This window comes from Ambystoma mexicanum, chromosome 5q (genome assembly GCF_040938575.1).
Source record: "Ambystoma mexicanum isolate Mex_15411 chromosome 5q, UKY_AmexF1_1, whole genome shotgun sequence".
Taxonomy (NCBI): domain Eukaryota; kingdom Metazoa; phylum Chordata; class Amphibia; order Caudata; family Ambystomatidae; genus Ambystoma; species Ambystoma mexicanum.
This window is the reverse complement of record NC_090933.1, coordinates 1,163,140,171-1,163,159,617: the sequence shown is the minus strand read 5'-3', so window position 1 is coordinate 1,163,159,617 and position 19,447 is coordinate 1,163,140,171. Positions and strand designations below refer to the sequence as shown.

Genomic DNA, 19,447 nt, shown 5'->3' with positions numbered 1-19,447 from the left:
TGTAGGCCCCGTTGTCCTCTACACCATTCACAGAATCTCCGCCACTTATAGGAGTAAGATTTGTTAGTAGAAGGGGCTCTAGCCGCCTGTAGAATTTTTTGGCAATCCTCTGAAATGTCTAAGGCGCCGAACTCCGAGAAGTCAGGAGCCAGGACGTAAGGTTGAGACTGTCCGGGTCGTGATGCCACACCGTGCCTCTGTCACGGGATAGAAGGTACAGGACTTTCGGAAACGCTATGGGATGCTCCAGCGATAGATGGAGGAGGTCAGAGAACCACGGTTGCCTCGGCCAGTATGGTGTCACTAGAATCACCCGGCAATTGCATCTGCGTATCCACTGTATTGTTTTCCGTATGAGGGGAAACGGGGGGGGGAAAGCATAGAGGAACATGTCCGTCCATGGGAAGGAGAACGCCTCCCCCACCAAACCCTCTTGGGGCCATCTGCTTGCAAATTGCTCGCATTTCTTGTTGTCTTTGGTCACGAAGGCGTCCAGAGGGGGGGTGACCCCATTTCTCGAACACTTTCCTCAAGTGACCTGTGTCCACTTCCCACTCGTGTATCTGGGCCATGCTTCTGCTGAGGGAGTCGGCTTGGCCGTTCCTCACTCCTGGAAGGTGATGAGCCACAAGGGAAATTTCGTGTTTCGATGCCCAATGCCATGTTTTCTGGGCTTCTATGGAAAGAGTCCTCGATCGTGTCCCTCCTTGTTTCCTCAGATAAAACATGGCTGTTGTATTGTCGGTCAGTATTCGCACTCGCGAACTCTTGATGTGTGGTAGGAACGCCTTCAAAGCCCATCGTACCGCTCTGAGTTCCAGTACGTTTATGTGTAGGAGTGACTCCGTTGGAGACCAGCGACCTTGCGGTTGGAGAGCACCCATGTGCGCTCCCCATCCGGGTAGGGACGCATCCGTAACTATGGTGATCTGAAACTCCGGCTCCTGTAGGGGCACACCGTTATTCCCCTACAGGAGATTGTGGGAACTCTGCCACCACTGAAGGGTCCGACGTAGCTTGTCATCGTCGACTGTTATCCTGTCCGACCACGATCCCTGAGCCTGTGTCCATCGGTCCGCGAGGAATTCTTGGACTGGCCTCATGAATAGTCGACAGTTTCTCACCAGATGGATGCAGGATGCCATGGCCCCTAGGACCGAAACATACTTTCTCACTGAGATCCTGGTGTTTCGCCGTAGCCGGGCCACTTGTTGAATGAGTCTTGAGGTCCTGTCGAGGGAAGGTTTCACCAGCCCTAACTGAGTCTCGAACTGTGCCCCCAAGAATACCAGCGTTCTCGATGGCCGCAGAGAGGATTTCTCGAAGTTTATGGCGAATCCTAGCCGTTGTAAAAGCTGCATGGTGGCTTGCAGACTTGTGTTGGTCGACGCTGGGGAGGATCCCCTTACCAGCCAGTCGTCAAGGTATGGGTATACATGGTGGCTTTGCTTCCTTAGCCAGGCAGCCACTGGAGCCAGGCATTTTGTGAACGTTTGGGGGAGGTCTTGAGCCCGAAAGGAAGAACCGTGAATTGGTAGTGAGTTCGCCCTATTACAAAACGTAGGAATTTCCTGTGTTTCCAACACATTGTAATATGGAAATACGCGTCCTGTAAATCCAGGGATGCCAGCAAATCTCCCTTTTGAACTGCGCGGATCACTTCCTGCAGAGTGAGCATCTTGAATTTTAGGCTCTTTAAGGACTTGAGATCGCATAAGTCTAGAATGGGACGCCATTTGCCGTTTGGCTTTTTTACGACGAAGTATCTTGAGTAGACTCCTTGACCTCTCTGTGATGTTGGAACTAATTCTATCACACCCTTCGCTAACATGAGTGTAACCTCTTGTTGCAGTAACTTCATATGGGACTGAGCGGTGAACGCAGGTGGAATTTGCGGAGGGTTGTGTTTGAATTGCAGAGAGTGTTCGTTTCTTATGGTGTCTAACACCCATTGGTCCGTCGTTATCCTTTCCCATTCGTCGACATATGCTGAAACTCTTCCCCCCAGAACGGTGCGTGGTATGTCACTGCTGATCTTTATTTTGCTTGTCTCTCGACGACGATGGGTACGATGGTCGTTTTCTGGAAGACTGGAAGTTTCGTCGACGGTTAGCCGATTGTGAGGCACGTCGGTATCCCTGGGAGGGGTAAGCCGATCTGGCAAAGGATCTGTCTCCAGAAGAGAATCTTGAATTACCTGAAGCCCCTCTAAAGGGACGAAAAGACTTGTAACTTCTGCCACTCTGGAGGGCACCCAATGAACGTGCCGTGTCCGAATCTTCTTTCATCACTTTTAGGGCCTTGTCCACCTTCTCGCCGAAAAGAAGGTCTCCCTCAAAGGGCATATCTAAGACCTTGTATTGCACTTCTGGCCTGAAGTAGGTACACTTAAGCCATGACTGTCGACGCAATACCACCCCAATGTTGACTTGCTTGAAGCCTGACTCAGCGAGATCCACCGCGATGTTTATTGCGTGATTTGAGGCTTCCTAACCCTCTCGGACCAGTAGCATCGCCGCCTTCCTCTGTTCTTCTGGAAGATGATCAAGCAGCGGAGCTAGTCTGTGCCACATCTCCCTATCGTATCTGGCCACAATTGCCAGAGAGTTTGCGGCCTTTACTGTGGTCGCTCCCACGGAGAGCACTTTCTTGCCAAAGGCATCTTGGCGTCTCGCCTCGTTCTCAGGTGGAGTCGTGCACTTGTGCTGTGCCTTTGCCTTCCTCGCTGCTGCCGCTGACACCACCGAGTCCGGTGTTGGTTGGGAGGATAAACACTTGGGGGTAGACTCTGGAGCATTAAACTTTTTTTCTAGGCGTCCTTTCACTGCTGGTTCTGAGAATGGGTGTCTCATTGTCTGCAACCCCTCTTTCCATACATGGTCCAGTATTGGTATCAAGAACACCGACCTCCTTCTCTTGCCCATGTGGTCGAACAAAAAACAATCCTTTTTCTGTTCTTCTTGGGACAGACCAAATTCTTTGCATCCTTCTCCATCATAGAATGGAATGACGCGATGTCCAACTCCGCCTCTGACTCCCAGGTAGGATCCCTGGAGGGGGATAATGAGATATCCGACATAGCCCTCCTGTCAGACTCCGAATCTGGCAGCTCACCTTCCTCCTGTGTCAGTGTTGAGATTGGCGTGCGTGGGTGCGTCGGTTGACAGGACGGGCCCGGCTCGTCGACGAGTGACTGTGGCAGGCTTGCCTGGGGTAGTCGCTGGTCCAACGACTGCAACAAGGACTGAAGCGTGGACAGAATATCCAACGACAAAACCGATTGAGGATTGAGGAGAGGGGCAGATACCGGTGTAACGGAGGCCCTCATCGACGACTTGTCAGCCGCTCGTAGCCCTAGGTCTGCTGGGCCAGCAACTCTCTCGTTCTCGTCCTCCGAGGACAGCAACATAGCTTGTTCTTGTAGCAAAGCCTCCGGAGGGGTCGGGTCAAAGACTTCAGGCCTCCAGGCCTCCTGTAGGATCGCCGTCGACGAGGCCCTCGTCGACGCCATTGTCGACGGGACGGTGGATGCCCCCTGTGCAAGTGGCAGGGAGGCGGTCAATGAATGGACCGCCGTCGACGACGAAGACTTCGCAGGTGGTTTTGGCGGTCCCGCCTTCTCCACACTGTGCCCGCTTTTACTCGACTCTTGGTCGATCTGTGATGATCGCCAGAGGAGGATTTCCTTTCCTTCTCATACTTTTTTGATGAGGATGATTTCTTTGCCGAGGAGTCTCTAGTGGAGTCACTTCCAGGCGACTCTTTTTCCGACGGTCTAGATTTCTTCGCCGGTGGTTCCGACGAGGCCGCGCGGCGTGATGTTTTCGCCGACTGTGTGGAGTCCACCTCCGAGGGGGGGTATGCCCCCGCTCCATCATTCAGCCATGCCACCAGGCGTCGGTTCCGGTCTTTGAGGGTTTTTTGAGAAAACCCCTTGCATATGTCGCAGGTATCTGCCGAATGGTGAGGGTGGAGGCAATATATGCAGTCCATATGTCCGTCCCCCTCGTAAACCTTTTTTAAGCCGCATGTCGCGCATGGACGGAACAGCGCTTTACCTGACACAGAGGACATTATTACTCGAAATCCAATGACGCAACCTAGTAAAAACAGTAGGACAACACGAGGAGATCCCACTACTTTGGAGACGGTTGAAATCTGAAGGGGAGCCGCGGGGGCGGGCCTCTTATACTAGCACGGTCTGCGGAGCATGCGTAGGCGGGTCCTAGAAGGACGTAGATAGGACACAAAAGTGTCGAAAGTTTTTCCTTTGAAAAAGGCTATATATGTGTACCGAGGGGTCCCAGTCTGACGGCGGGGAATATTCTAAGCATGTGAATCCATGAAAGATCCAATGTTGGAGAAGCCAGGTAACCAGTGCGTGAAGCAGACCGGACATCAGCAGGAGAGAGAAAGAGAAAGCGGAAGGGAAAAGGAAGGTCTTGAGGAACCAGGGGTGGTTCTGCTCAAGTTTGAGAGATTCAGGGTGGCTGTTCCAGAGGGAGGCACAAGCCAAAGAGATCTCCCACTCGGAAAAGCATCTGACCCTCAGATAGTTGGAAGTGGATGAGCGGAGAGCTCAAGAAGGGAGATGTTTAGGACGAGAGAGTTGGTGGTAGAGTGGTCCCAGGCCACAGAAAGCCTTGTGGATGATGCAAAGGGTCTAGAACTTGATCCTTGCCGCTAAAGGGAGCCAGTACAGAGATTGCAGAGCTGGAGCGATACAATCCCTGGGCTTGAGGACAAGGACAAGTCTTGCAGTCCTGTTCTGGATAAGTTGTAGAGGTAGGAGAGTAGAGGCAGGCAGATTTAAAAAGAGGATGTTACAGCAGTCCAGTCTACAGAGGACCAGAGCTCAGGAGACGGTGAGCTTCTGGGGGAAAGTGAGGACAAGAAGAATACCTCTGAGGAGGTTCAACTGATAGTTTGACTTCTTAGAGACGTCAGCAATGTAAGGAGAGAAGGAGAGGGTGGGGTCGAAGATGACACCAAGGTTGTTAGCCTCACAGGTTGGAGCAGGAAGAGGGCCCTGAACGGGCGGCCAGAGAGATTGAGGAAAGGAGGGAGCTGGTGTTCCGATGAGGAGGATCTCGGTCTTACTGGCATTAAGGCAGAGATCATTGGTGGCACACCATTCCTGAATTGCAGCCAGACGATCTGGTATGAGAGAAGGGGAAGAAGTGGCTATGGGGAGCCTGAAAGAGGGCTGGGTGCCATCCACAATACAATGAAAGTTTGAGCAGAAAGTAGCGATGCGATGGGCAAGAGGTGCCAGGTATTTGTTGAAGCCAGGGAGAAAGTTTAGACCCTGGGGAACACCACAAGTAGAGAGAGAGAAGAGAGGAAAGACACCAGTTGGACCCGAGAGGGGCAGGCAGTGAGAAAGGAGGTCAGCCAGGCCAGGGCCTGATCAGTGATACCCAGGACATCACAGAGGTGATTGAGCAGGATGGCATGATTGACCTATCAATTGCAGAAGATAGAGGAGAATGAGGACAGAAGGACGGTTAGAATCAAGGTTAGAGAGCAGATCTTTACAGATGTTCAGGAGAGTAGTTTCCATGCTTCTGGCAGTTCTGAGGCCAGACTGGTGGTCGTGGAGACAGCCAACAGATTCAGTGTGCAGATTAAGCTTGGAGATGGCCAGCTTTTCTAAGAGATTACCCAGGAAAGCAGTGATGGAGAATGGCAATAGTTAGCCGGAGAGGAAGGATCGGCAGAGGGATTCTTAAGAAGGAGATGCACAAGGCAGTGCTTAGGGAGGAGGGGAAGGATCCAGTGGCAAAGGAATATTTTCAGAAATCAGCCAAGGCTGGAGCCAGCGTGTCAATGTGGTCCTTGATGGTTCTGGATGAGCAAGGAAGAACCTGCTTTGACAAGACTGTCATAGATCAGACTTTTCTAGAAACATTGTCTGGGGCGAAAAAGGGAAAGGAGGAGAGACAGCCACAGGCAAGCCAGGAGTGGAGGAGGAGGAGGTAGAGGGAGAGAGGGTGGACAAGATGTCCTGAGTTTTAGTGATGAAGTGAGAAGCTAAGGGCGTGCAGAGGGCCTGGGAGGGAACAGGAGAGGTAGAGACTGCAGCAGGATTGGCCAGCTCCTTGCAGATTTTGAAGAGTTCGCCGGAGTTGTTAGATGCCGCAGACAGGCGGCAGGCCAGTTTGTCAGGAGTGCACCTGATGCCCTCCACTTCCTCTCAGCCACCCTACACTTGCACTTAAGGATGACGAGGTCGGAGTCGTACCAAGAGTTGATTTGGGCTTCAAACGGATACTCATGACAGGGACAAGGACATCAAAAGTGTCATCAAAAGTTTTAGAGATAGACAGATGAAGGGTAGATAGGGCTTTAAAAGGTGTGAGTCAGCTAAAGGTGCAGAAGGCGGTGAGAAATTAGGAGCAAAAGCCTCAACTGACACACACTTCATGGGTCGGATGACCGAGAAGGAATGTGGCAGTGTGCTTGTCCTGAGGGGTAGAGAGAGAGGTCAGAGGAATGGAGAAAGTGATCACTATAGGAGAGAGGAATGGTGGGAGGGTTAGAGAAGGGGAAGTCTGAGGAGATCGGAACGTCCAGGGTGTGCCCTGCAGATTTAGTCGGCCCAGAGGGAAAAATAGAGAAGAAGAGAGTCGCAGAGGTTACGAAAGAGTCCCGAAGAAGGGCATGTAGAATCCAGGTGAATGTTCAGGTCTCCGAGGAGAAGTTGAGAGGTAGAGGCCAGGAGGGAGGAGGAGAGGTTATCCCACTCAGAGAGGAAGAGGGTGACCTGCCCAAAGTAAAAAGGGCAGGAGAGATAGAGAGCCTACAGACCAGGCATTCAAAGGGGGAGTAGTTCTGCATAGCAATGATAGAAGCAGGGGTCCCCTCCGGAAAGATCAAGGTTACACCCCCAATGGGACAGTTGGTTCTAGGTGCGCAGAGGATCTTGTAGTGATCAGGAAGTGTCAGAGCTGGCTGTGAACCAAGTCTTGGTGAGACAAATCAAGTTCTTCCAGGAGACGGTAGATGTCAGAGGGGTGTTTGACAGCTGAGCGAGAATTGAGTAGTGATGTGGAGCAGTTTGCCCCCTTTAAAGGGCTTGAGAGGACAGGTACAGATCAGAGGTATGCCCTGCGGAAGTGTTGGAGGTGCCTGAGGATGGGCAGAGGAGGACAGAGGTGAAGGCAAGGTAGCCAGGGAGGAGGAAGAGGGTGCCAGAGGGGTGGCGGAGGAAGGAAGCAACAGTGTGGCCAGAGAAGCAGCAGAGGGTGACGTAGAGGTGGCAGAGGAGCCAGAGAGGGGAAAGATGGGCTAGTAAGAGAGGAAAGGAAATGATAAGGCACGGGAATCGTCTATCAAAAAGGAGGAGGTTCGCCTGAGGGCCCTGGACCAAGACGGTACCATTTAAGTAGACATTAATGATGGTCTTAGAGGAGTGGAAGGGGGCCAGGAGGGCTTCCCACCGGGTGCCACCATTAATGGGAGAAGAGGAAAACAGAGAGAAGAGAGACCATAAGGGGGTTCATAAGAATGGAGAGTAAACGACAAAGAGGATGTCGGTAAGGGTCTGTATGGAGGAAGCACTGGTGTAGGTATTGGCGAAAGAGAGGCCTGGATTGGAGACCAGAATGTACTTTTTGAGCGTATTCATTCCTTAGTGAGAGAGATAGGATAGTTAATAGAAAAGCAGTTAGAGAAGAAAGGTGAGACAAAGCACCATAGAGGGTGCAGAGGGAGGCCAGCCCGGGGGAGCTGGCAGGCGAAGGAGGGGATACCACAGGGACACAAAAAGAAGGGGGCACACAATGGACAAGAAACAACGGACCAGAGAAATCAGATGCAAAACATAATCAACAGAAAAATACAGCGCACAATAGGGAACCTAAAAGAAAAAGGATGTAGATGCAAAGAACCAACAACAAAGCACAGAGGACCCCGAATGGAAGAGGCAGGAGTATAGTAACACGCAACAGCACACTTACACAGTAACAGCACAATGTCAGTACAAGGTCAATCACAAAAAGGAACCGAGAAGTAAGAATGTAATAGGAATTTAGGCAATGCAATGTAAGCCAACAACCGTGGAGCAAAAAAAACGTCAAGAACAGTACACTATAGATCAAGGGAGGGTGGAAGTTAAGATGCTGGGGGAGGGAAAGGATAGCAGGGAATGCCTGGACCTAAGATGCGATGGAGAGCATCAACTAAGTGCAGGAGGAAACACACACAGCCTAAGTTGCGGGGGAGCACCCGTGGCCTAAGTTGCGAAGGAGAGCGTACGTGGCCTAAATTGCGAGGGAGCCCATGCAGCCTAAGATGCGAGGGAGCGCAAGTAAGAAGAGAGGGGCGAGGGATGCGAGGACCGGTCGCGGGGGAAACACCACGTGTGCAAAAAAGAGAAGGAGCACCAGGTCAGGGAGGTGGGGGGGTTGCGTGGAGTGTTGCAAGCTAACTCTCCTCACACCTTCTCACCTTGCAGCCACAGACAGGAGTGTAAGGTAGTCCGCGCTCACTGTCTACGCTGCTACCCCATCGCCGCCAAATACCTGCATTGCTCAACACTGTGGCCTTGTCCTGCGAGAGCTTTGCTAGAGAGGGTCATACCTCGGTTATTATAGGCACAGATGCGTGGACGTAGCAAAGCGTACTACATATAATCGGCAACATCTCCTGTGCACCTGCGTCGTTCAACACCGCAGCCTTGTCCTGCAAAGGGTTTGCTGCAGAGGGTCAGTACCTCAGTTCTTATTGGCATGGATGCGTGGACGTAGCGAAGCATGCTACATAAATTCGGGCAGTATCTACTGCACATCTGCATCGCTGCAGCCTTGTCCTGCGAGGGCTTTGCCGCACAGTATCCGTACCTCGGTTCTTATAGGCACGGATGCATGGACATAGCAAAGCGTGCTACGTACAATTGGGCAGAGTCTCCTGCGGACCTGCGTCGCTCAACACTGCGGCCTTGTCCTGCGAGGGCTTTGCAGCAGAGGGTCTGTACCTCATTTCTTATAGGCACAGATGCGTGCTACGTATAATCGGGCACCGTCTACTGCACATCGCGAGGGCTCTTGTAATAGGTTTAATGGCATGTTGCCCCAGAACTCCGTACGGTCAATAGTCTCCACTGTGCAGTTGTGCACTTGTAACAATGCGTGATGAAAGGCTAGGAGGATGTAAACAGCACTGCCTGAAAAGCAATGTCTTTGAACCCCTCCCCCATCAGTCAGACACAAAAACTGAAGATCAAGTCAATAAATGCTGATAATCTCCAAAACAGGGATACGCTACTAATGGAATAAACCCTTTTTTTTTAAATGACCAAGCATCACTGGTTTGATGCAGGAGAATATTCAGACGATGCCCATTGTTACATGGTCAATAATCAAAAAAGCATCGGGTCTATGAAATATATGGTGCAGTGGAATTTGTTATAATGACAAGAGTCCACGGTCAATATTACTAAATGCATGTACATTCACCCGTGCCACTACCACTTTCCAGGTGAAGGTATCAGCACTTTGTACTGTGTTTCCTTTTTACTTTGATTCATGTACTTCGTAGAAGCCTATTCCAAGATGTATCCTGTTAGAGAACTAAAACTTAAGCACATAGTGTCACTTCCATTTGCAGCAGAAATCGTACACACATTTTTTGTAATTCATTTTCCTATCTTGTAGAGGAAAAAGACAGAATGTTCACACATTTCGTCAAACAAACTGAAGATTTAAGACTATCCAATCATGGTACCAAGGACTTGGAAATTGCTGCAAGAAATATTTAATCAAATTTGGTGATTGCCAATATAAATGTCTGTTGGATCTCAGCCTGTCTAACCATGGATTCAAATGTGTGCTTGCAGAACAATTTCAGAGCTACAATATCTCTGGGACCTATAGAGCTGAAATCTATGAATGTTCACTGAATACAAATATAAACAAGTTTTGATTTTGAAAGAATATATTGCATTATTTACTTACAGGAATAAGAAACTTTTTAATTTCTTCCAATGCATGCCCCATTCTAGCATAGGCCTCTGCTGGTGGAGCAAACACTTCAATTAACACATGAAGGTCATCATTCAGATGGAAGTATTTTGCTTCACCACTTTTCCTCAATTCTTCTTCCTAAGGTAAAGTATAGAGATATGTTTTAAAAAGAAAATGAATAAAGTAAAGCATTAATACAAATACACTGATTTTCTTTTCAGAGAATGTATTAATTTCGAAGACGTTATTTTTTGAAGCGCACCAAATCAAACTTTGAACTCATTCAAATAAGAAAACAAATATACATTATAGACCTCACATGAGTAATTATGTAATAATATTTGCTGTTCTTATACAGCAGTTATTTTCGGAATCCTCCCGCTCCTAAGCCGTGCAGTAGCAGGTGTTATTCTAACCCAATTTTATAGTACTTTATTTATTGGTCTCAAAAGGATGAATGGCTCAGTCTCCCGTGGAGTGGGATTCTACCTTCCAAAGTGCATGCATGCAGCCCCCTTTTGTCTCAGGATCCACCCGAAAAACAATAACATGTTAATTTCATAAGAAGCCGTACATATAAAAAAAAAAGATCAATCATGTTTGTGCCACATGAAGAAAGAAAATTCAAATGTCTGGACTACGAGTCAATATATTTGTTTTTTGCCTTTACTCAATGCAGTAAACAATATAAAGTTGCGGTTAGAGAGACCCCCAGGCTTCATGACCCTTCCTTCCACTTATGGCTCCAACTGCCTCTGGAATCTCTGACAGTTTCCATCATAATATTCTCCCCATTCACAGAATTTCCACTTCAGATTCCAACAGTAGTGATTATCTCCTGGAATGTCCACTGTATCATTATATACATATACCGCAGATACTTGGGCTTCTCTGTCTGCCTTCAGTCAGCATTACTGCCTTGATGTTCATTCCAGGTATGACGCCACCTTTGGGAAGGCAGTTCTGAAAAAACATGTTGATAATGTTGTTATCATAATATATTTTAATAGCGTGAACCTAGCTCTGGAGCAACAGAGCTCTGCAAGTCGCATAGATTTCATACTCCCTGTGTTGAGTGGTGCGTCATAGTCACCCATACAGGAAGCAGGAATGGGGACGCCATTTAGGGTTGAGGTAAAGTTACTTATTTTAGCGACTACTGGGCCATTTGGACCCGATTCATGGAATAGTGTGCTTTTGTCCCTCCGTGAACGACACAGCGCGAGACTTCGCACCAAATAACAAATGCACAACCCTGCGTATTCATGAAATCTAATGCGCAAAGTAACTGTATTCGCAAGTCACGTCCGGAACGGTTCTGCCACGCCCACACAAAGCATAAACAGCCAGAACACATACATTTGTGCACTCAGCCTGGAGCAAAAACAAGTACCCTCCAAGAAAGTAGGCCTGCATCTCCTGTATGACCTGTTTCTTGAAGGGGCCTTCACTGCCACGAGTATGCGTTGGCACTGTTGCAGGATGTTAAAGTGTCCGAATTTGGTGAAATCAGGAGGCACGCCATTAGCTGAAGGGAGCATGGGTCGTGGTGTAGGATTGTGCCGCTGTCTTAAGAAAGCAGATTGACCTGGAAACCCAGTGGAATTGGGTTGTCTGTTGAAAGTTGGAGGGGGTCGGAGAACCTAGTTTGCCTCGGCCGGTTGAAGGCAACTCTAATTATCTTGCAGGGATACTTCTGGATCATCTGGATGGTATTCCTGATCATTGGTATGGGTAGGAACGCATGGGCAAGGATGTTAGTCCATGAAAAGGAAAACACGTCCCCTTGGGAGTTCCAATGAGGGAGTCTGCTTGCACATTTTCTGCATTTCTTGTTTGCCGTGGCAAAGATGTCCAAGGACGGATGGTCCCATTTCGCAAAGATTCTGCAGGTCTGACTGCTGTGAAGCTCCCATTCATGGGATTGCGCCGCGGCTCGACTGAGGCTGTCAGCTAATTGATTGTTTATTCCCAGGAGATGAAATGCCTGTAGTGAAACGTTGTTGCAGATGGCCCAGATTGTTTGCACCTCTTCTGACAGGGCGATTGACCCCCGTCCCTTCTTGCTTGTGGAGGTAATACATTGTGGTTGTGTTTTCGGTGAGAACCCTTACCACATAGTTGGATACTATTAGGAGGAAAGATTTTAAGGCCTATTAGACTGCTTGCAATTCTAGGATATTGATGTGTAGGGATGTTTCGACTGGCGTCCAAAGTCCTTTGACTCGACTGTGCCTTTTTGCGTGCTACCCATCCCGCTAGGGAGGCACCTATTACTAGCGTGGACTGGAGGTTGGTTCTTGCCACGGTATACCCACTGCTATGTTGTTTGTGGCAGGTCCACCACCGGAGTGAGCACGAGAGTGCAGGCGTGATCCAGATTTTGTCTTCCTATGAGCCTTGGGTTTGTGACCACCTGTTTACTGGGAACTGCTACAAAGGTTGCATGCGCAGTTGGCAACGGGGAATCAGCAGTATACAGGATGACATTGTTCCAAGCCGCTTGTAGCTAGAAATGAGCCAAGGATTTTTTTGGATGATAAAGAATTTTTTATACAGGGGAGTTACATTGGAAACAAATGCGGCAAAGATTGGGTAATTCTGATTATTGACACCGCTAAAAAAAAACTACTGAAAAAATAGCTATAGATCTGCACAAATTGGAAGAAGAAATCAAAAAAATCGTCCCTATTCAATATAAGAAAAGGCTATATGAACTTATGAATGAAATGAAACCATTTAAAGAAGACCTTACAAAAGAACGGATCAGAAGGCTAAAGAAGGATATACAACAATTTACCCACGAAAAAGCCTTCCCATTTGTACAAGAGAACTATTTCTCTGAGGAACAAGTAGATTTAACACAGAACCAGAAGCAAAGTACAGATACGAGGAGAGTAAGGTGCAGAGGATCATCATATAGTTCAAGTGATGACAGCGCAGGGGAAGGCAGTAATACAGGCAGAAGAGGGCGGAATTCAGATTCCAACAAAGGCAGGCAGGCCTTTAGAGGAGGAGGCGGTCAGAGGAGAAATGACTACAGAGAAACCCCGAATGGACAACATTTTTTAGGATGGGACCAACAAGAATGGGATCCGGCCCAGCGAGTGACATGCAGCATGAAGACACTAAGGTGAATTAATCAGACTACGAACTTACCCCGAATGAAATCCAGACTCTAAACAAAGGCCTGGGCTTTGTGACAAAAAAACATAACCGTTTTGCGTTTAGAGAAGAATTCGCCAAATTTATGAGAAAAATCCACTTGAAACAATTCTTTGAAGACAAAATGGAGTGTAGCGAACCAGATAGTGGGCGGCATAAAAAAAAATATCAGACTGCCTTCCTATACATACACATACTGCGGAAGCACGGGTGTTTGAATGTAGGGTGATACAAGAAATTACAATGTTGGAGACGAAAACCGAGAGAGAGAAGACTTTTCAAAATATGAATCGAGAAGAGAAAGCTACATCAAAAACATTGTTATTTAATGAATCAATAGTTATCCGGAAAGCTGACAAGGACGGTGCCACAGTAGTTTTAAACAGGAAAAATTACATAGACGAATGTATGAGACAGCAAAGTGACACCGCCAGTTATCAGCGACTGGACGAGAATCCAACACAAACATTGGAAAGAATAATCCTCCAGAAAGTACTAAAAGAGGAAGCGAGGCAATGGATCACAAAAAAAGAGGCAGAGTTCCTCCAAGCCGACAAACCGAGGATCCCTCAGTTTTGCATTCTTCCAAAAATACCTAAATCCCTTACTAGACCACCAGGGAGACCCATAGTGTCCGGGTGTGATTCGATCCTTGAGCCCCTATCTAAATTTGCGGACCATTTTATGCAACCAATGGTGAGACAAATGGCTGCATATGTCAAAGATACGACCCAAATAATAAAAGAAGTAGACGGCAGCCCATTCGACAAAACTAAAGAGATCTTGATGTGTCTAGACGTGGTAGCTTTATATACCAGCATACCACAGAGGTACTCACTGGATACATTGGAAGAGAGATTACGCACTGATAATCCAAGCACCAAAACCCCAGCCTCCTTTATCATGTGGTGTGCTGAAATGGCACTGGAGGAGAACCAGTTCCATTTCAATGGTTGCTACTTCAAGCAAATACAGGGTACGGCTATGGGGGCCACCTGGCACCAAGCATTGCCAACTTAAATATGGAGGCGTTTGAGAAGGGACTAGTTTCTTACCTGTAACTCTATTTCTCCAGTGTTGGTATCTTTCATGGATTCACATGCTTCAATGTTCCCTGTCATCAGGCTGGGAACCCTCTGTATATTTATAAAGACATTTTCCATAGGAAAGATTGACACTTCTGTGTCCTATCTACATCGTTTGGGCCGCTTACGCCTGCCCCAATAGGATGTAGAGGTATAAATAGCCCCGCCCCCACGGCTCCCTTCAGATTTTAACCCCCAAAGTAGTATGGGGTATATATGGTTTGCATGCAGGGGAGGCCGGAGGGTGCATGTGAATCCATGGAAGATACCAACGCTGGAGAAGAACAAGTTACTTCTTACCTTGTAACGTTCTTTCGACGGGATGTTCCTCCGACGTATTCCTCATCTTAGATATATCCTTCCAGCTCTGCTGGCCTCGGAAAATTTTCTCTCTAGAGGGCGCTGCACGTCGACGTCCCTCGAGTCGATGTCCCTCGACAGCCGCCGTATCGACGCTCGACATCATCCTGCCTATAAAGGCCGCGCGCAGCGTCCGTTGCTCAGTTACGTTTTGTAGCCCACAGTATTACTGTCTGGACTAGACTAATCACCCTGAAGGAGCGTAAGCTGCAACAACAAGGGAAGTAGAACTGCGGGGATGGATGGGAGGGTCGATGAGGAATACGTCGGAGGAACATCCCGTCGAAAGAACGTTACAAGGTAAGAAGTAACTTGTTCTTCGAAGGGATTGTGTCCTCCGACGTATTCCTCACCTTAGATAGGCTCCCATAGCAGTATTCCATATTCGGAGGAGGGAGTACTGACTTCACGCGGTCTTCTATTGATGAATAGAATGCAGTACAGCCCTTCCAAACCTAGTCTCTTGACTGGAGGAGGAATCCAGATTGTAAAAACGTGTAAAGGTATGGACAGACGACCATGTAGCGGCCGCACATATGTCTTTAACCGGCACGCCTCTTTTGAGGGCCGATGAAGCTGCGATACCTCTGGTCGAATGAGCCCTAAGGTTTTGAGGGGGCTCTTTCCCTGCCAGTTTATAACATTCCAGAATGGCTAGAATGATCCATCTGGAAATGGTCTGCTTAGTTATTGGTAACCCCAGCTTGTGACCTGCGTAATCTACAAACAGCTGGTCTGCCTGTCTTATCCTGGCTAGTCTACTGATGTAAAAACTTAAAGCCCTTCTAGGGTCTAGACTGTGTAACCTCTCTTCCTCTTTCCCCGGGTGAGGAGGAGGATAGAAAGATGGTAGGGTAATCTTCTGAGTGATATGGAATTCAGAAACCACCTTTGGGAGGAAATTAGGCTTCACGTGCAGGACAACTTTGTCTTTGTGAAAGATTGCATGAGGGGGTTTACAAGAAAGAGCTTGTAATTCGCTCACCCTTCTAGCAGATGTAAGTGCTATTAATAAAACAGTTTTAAGGGTAAGGAATCTTAACGAACAAGAATGGAGAGGTTCGAAAGGTGTACCCATCAGGAAAGTTAGTACTAAGTTTAAATCCCATAGGGGAACTTGGAATGGTCTTGGGGGATAAACATTGGTTAACCCCTTTAGAAACTGTATTACCAAGGGTAATTTGAAATAGGATGGTTCTTCCGCAGTACGCTTAAAGATAGATAGCGCTGCGAGATAGCCCTTAATGGTGCCAACTTGAAGGCCTGAATTTGCCAAATATAGTAGGAAGGACAAAACCATTGGTGTACCACATTCTGTTCTCTACACCAGCTGCAAAATCTGTTCCAACGGCAGCGGTATAAAGACTTTGTTGCTGGCCTCCTTGCCGAAAGCAACACCTCCATAACATCATCAGGGAGGTCCCAATCCTTGTACCTCAGCCGTTCAGAAGCCAAGCGTGAAGGTTGAGGGTTTTGATGTCTGGATGGAGAACCTGACCTCCCTTCTGTGAGAGTAGGTTCTCTCTGAGAGGAAGTCGAATTGGAGGGCAGATGGACAAGTCTAGAAGGTCCGGGTACCACGTTCTCCTGGCCCAATCCGGGGCAATTAGGATCATGGTTCGCCGGAATCTTCTCAACCTCCTGATCATTTGAGGAATGACAGGGACCGGTGGGAACGCGTACAGAAGCGGAAACTCCCAGTCCACTATGAACGCGTCTCCCAGAGCTCCTCTCGGAGGAAATTCCCTTGAGCAGAACAGGTCGCATTTCCTGTTTAGGCTGGTGGCGAACAGATCTACCTGAGGGGTTCCCCAAAGGGCGAAGATCTCTTGAAGGACTTCCTGAGCTAGCTCCCACTCGTGGGAGACTGTGTTCTGCCTGCTCAGAGCGTCCGCTGTCAAGTTCTTCTCTCCGGCTAGGCGAACTGCCGATAGAGAGATTCCTTCTTGGATTGCCCAAAACCAGAGCTGCATCGCCTCTCTGCACAGGGGTAGTGATCCTACGCCTCCTCTTTTGTTGAGGTAATGCATGGCCATCGTGTTGTCCGTCATTATCAGGACGTTCTTCCCTTGTACAGCTGGCAGGAAAGCCTTCAACGCAAGTCTGATGGCTCTCAGCTCTAACAGGTTGATGTGTAGTCTGGACTCCGATGGAGACCAACGACCGCTGATGGTCAAGTCGTTGGCGTGGGCTCTCCAGCCCGTGAGTGAGGCATCCGTGACTACTGTTATCTCCGGCCAGGGTTGCCAAAACTGTTCTCCTTTCAGAATGTTCTCCTGACAGGCCCACCACTGAAGGTCTCGAGCCACCCTGCCGGGAACCTGAAGAAGATCTGTCATTCTCCCTGAGAATTGTGACCACTGAGTCCTCAGTGCCCACTGGAGGGATCTCATTCTCAGGCGAGCCTCTGGCACAAGGAAAATGCAGGATGCCATGAGGCCTAGCAACCTCAAAAAGTCGAAGGCTGGGAGACGTTGGGCATGCTGGAACTTGGTAACCATCTGTAGAATATCTTGAGCCCTCACCTCTGGTGGCGAGGCTTTTCCCAGGGAAGTATCCAGGATCGCTCCTATGAACTGGAGTCTCTGCGATGGTATCATTTGTGACTTCTTTAAATTGAGGGAGAAGCCCAGTCTGTGAAGGAAATGGCACACGTGATTTAGCTGGATCTGAGCTTGCTCCGGAGAAACAGCCCTGATCAGCCAATCGTCCAGGTAGGGGTAGACGTGAATCCCTTCCCTCCTTAGACTTGCAGCCACTACCAACATTAACTTGGTGAAGACCCTCGGGGCGGAGGTCGGCCCAAATGGCAGTACTCGAAATTGATAGTGAGAGTTGCCAATTGCGAACCTCAGGTATTTCCTGTGTTTGAGATGGATAGGCACATGGAAATAAGCGTCCTGAAGGTCCAGAGATACCAACCAGTCCTGAAACTGAAGGGCCTGGAGGATCTGAGAAAGAGCGACCATCTTGAATTTGTCTTTTCTGAGGAATTTGTTCAATTCTCGCAAGTCCAAGATGGGTCTCAGTCCTCCGTCTTTCTTCGGAATAAGAAAGTAAGGGGAGTACCAGCCCTTGTCCCTCTCCGCTACAGGTTCCGGTTCTATGGCACCTTTCTCTAGCAGGTCCAAAATTTCCTGCAAGAGGAGCGGATCTGGAGCTTTCTGAGAGCTGATCCCCGGTGGATGACTGAGGTATACGTAGGAAAGGCAGGCAGTTACCTTGGGCGACTGTTTCCAATGCCCAAGCATCTGACGTGATAGCCTGCCATACCGTCAGATGTTGAGTCAACCTGCCTCCTACAGGTGTCCTGTGAGGGGAGTCCTCAGAGTGGTTTTGAGGCGGCTGATGCAGATGCCGATGGTAAAGAGGCACCTGCTGTTGCTGCGGCTTTAGAATATCTACCCCGTCCACCTCGGGGAGTCCTTCTTTGACCCCTTTGAGCCGTTCGTCCTCTACCTCTTCCGAATGCGGAGTAGAAGCGAAAGGACTTGCCCCTCGCAGAGGTTCCTGTGGGACGAAAAGGAGTCTGACGGATTGCAGCTCCTAGGGATTTTGCTGCAGCTTTTGAAGTTTGCAGTTTCTCTAAACTGTCATCCGCCTTTTTCCCGAACAAAGAAGAGCCATCGAATGGCATGTTCAAGAGCCTGGCTTGCACATCTGGGGCAAAACCCGACTTTCTCAACCAAGCGAATCTCCTGGTTGATGTCCTTGCCGCCATTGCTCTGCTGATACTGTCAGCCGAATCAATGCCCGTCTGGAGGAATTCGCACATAGCGTCTTTACCGTCCTGTATAATATTCAGGAACGCATCCCTTTCTTCTCCCTCCGGGATGCAGTCAGCCGCTTTAGAAGCACACTCCCAAAGTGTATGGCTGAACCTAGCAAGGGTGCAAGTAGCATTGACAGACTTTAATGCCATGCTACATGCTGAAAAGACTTTCTTTGCCATAGCATCATTTTTATCGTCCCTGTCCTGTGGGACTGTAGGATAAGCCGTCTTGACATCGGTAGAGGATGCTGCTTGTACCACCAGACTTTCTGGGGATGGATGTTTAGACAAAAACTCTGGGTCTGTGGAAGATACCCTGTACCCTGCTGGTATTACATCTGGGGTTTCCCAGTTTGTCATGATCTTTCTCTGAAGAGCTTTATGAAAGGGCACCACAGGATCCTCTTGTGGGCCTTTGTCGAGAATATCCGTTAGGTCATCTTGCTGGAAAGATTGTGAAGGTGCAGACCACCCCATGAACTCTGTAATCCTGGCCATTAAGGCTCTGTAGGGGGTTTCAGCATGCTCCCCCGGGTCTGGCTTAGCAAAATCCACCTCAGGGGAAGTGTCTAACCCACTTGCCTCATGTAAAGAATCATGAAGATCCTTTAATCTGCGCTCTTCAGAGGAAAATTCCTCTCTAACTGGGGTTACAGGTCCCTGTAACTCAAATGTGTCTTGTTCAGACAAATCGCCCTCTTCTAAAATGGAGCATATAGTTCTCAATTGTTCTGAACTCATAAAGGGAGTAAATCCCATTTCCAAGGCAGAGGGTGCCGAACTTGTCATTATTGGCCTCGAAAACGTCGATGTCGTCGACGCCGACGTCGAAGGCTTCGAGCGTGGCATCGAAAACAGAGGTGGAGGCCTCGAGGACCTCGACAGAATCGGAATTCTACTCGACATTATCGACGCCATCGACGTCGAGGGCCTGGGGATAGTCACTGGATGTGTGGTCACCGTGACTTTTCTTGGCGTCGACACCGGCGTCGAGTCGACAGACCCGTGTGTCGAAGGTCCCTTCGACAACGGCGTCGAAGACATCGACCTCGACGGAACCTTCGTCGACGGCGTCGACGGAACCTTCGAGGAAGGTTGGG

At 48.8% G+C, this 19,447-nt stretch overlaps 1 protein-coding gene across 4 annotated transcripts in view; it reads right to left on the bottom strand.

The window, feature by feature from the left end:
* Positions 1 to 19,447, bottom strand: part of KHDRBS3 (KH RNA binding domain containing, signal transduction associated 3) — a 515,298-nt gene that overhangs the window by 270,602 nt on the left and 225,249 nt on the right. For all 4 annotated transcript variants that reach the window (XR_011278673.1, XR_011278672.1, XM_069621670.1 and 1 more), the window contains exon 4: positions 9,957 to 10,103. Coding sequence is in view for 2 of the 4 variants with exons in the window: in XM_069621670.1 (XP_069477771.1) it covers positions 9,957 to 10,103 (147 nt within the window). In the remaining 2 variants the exon portion in view is untranslated. The remainder of the gene's footprint in view (positions 1 to 9,956; positions 10,104 to 19,447) is intronic.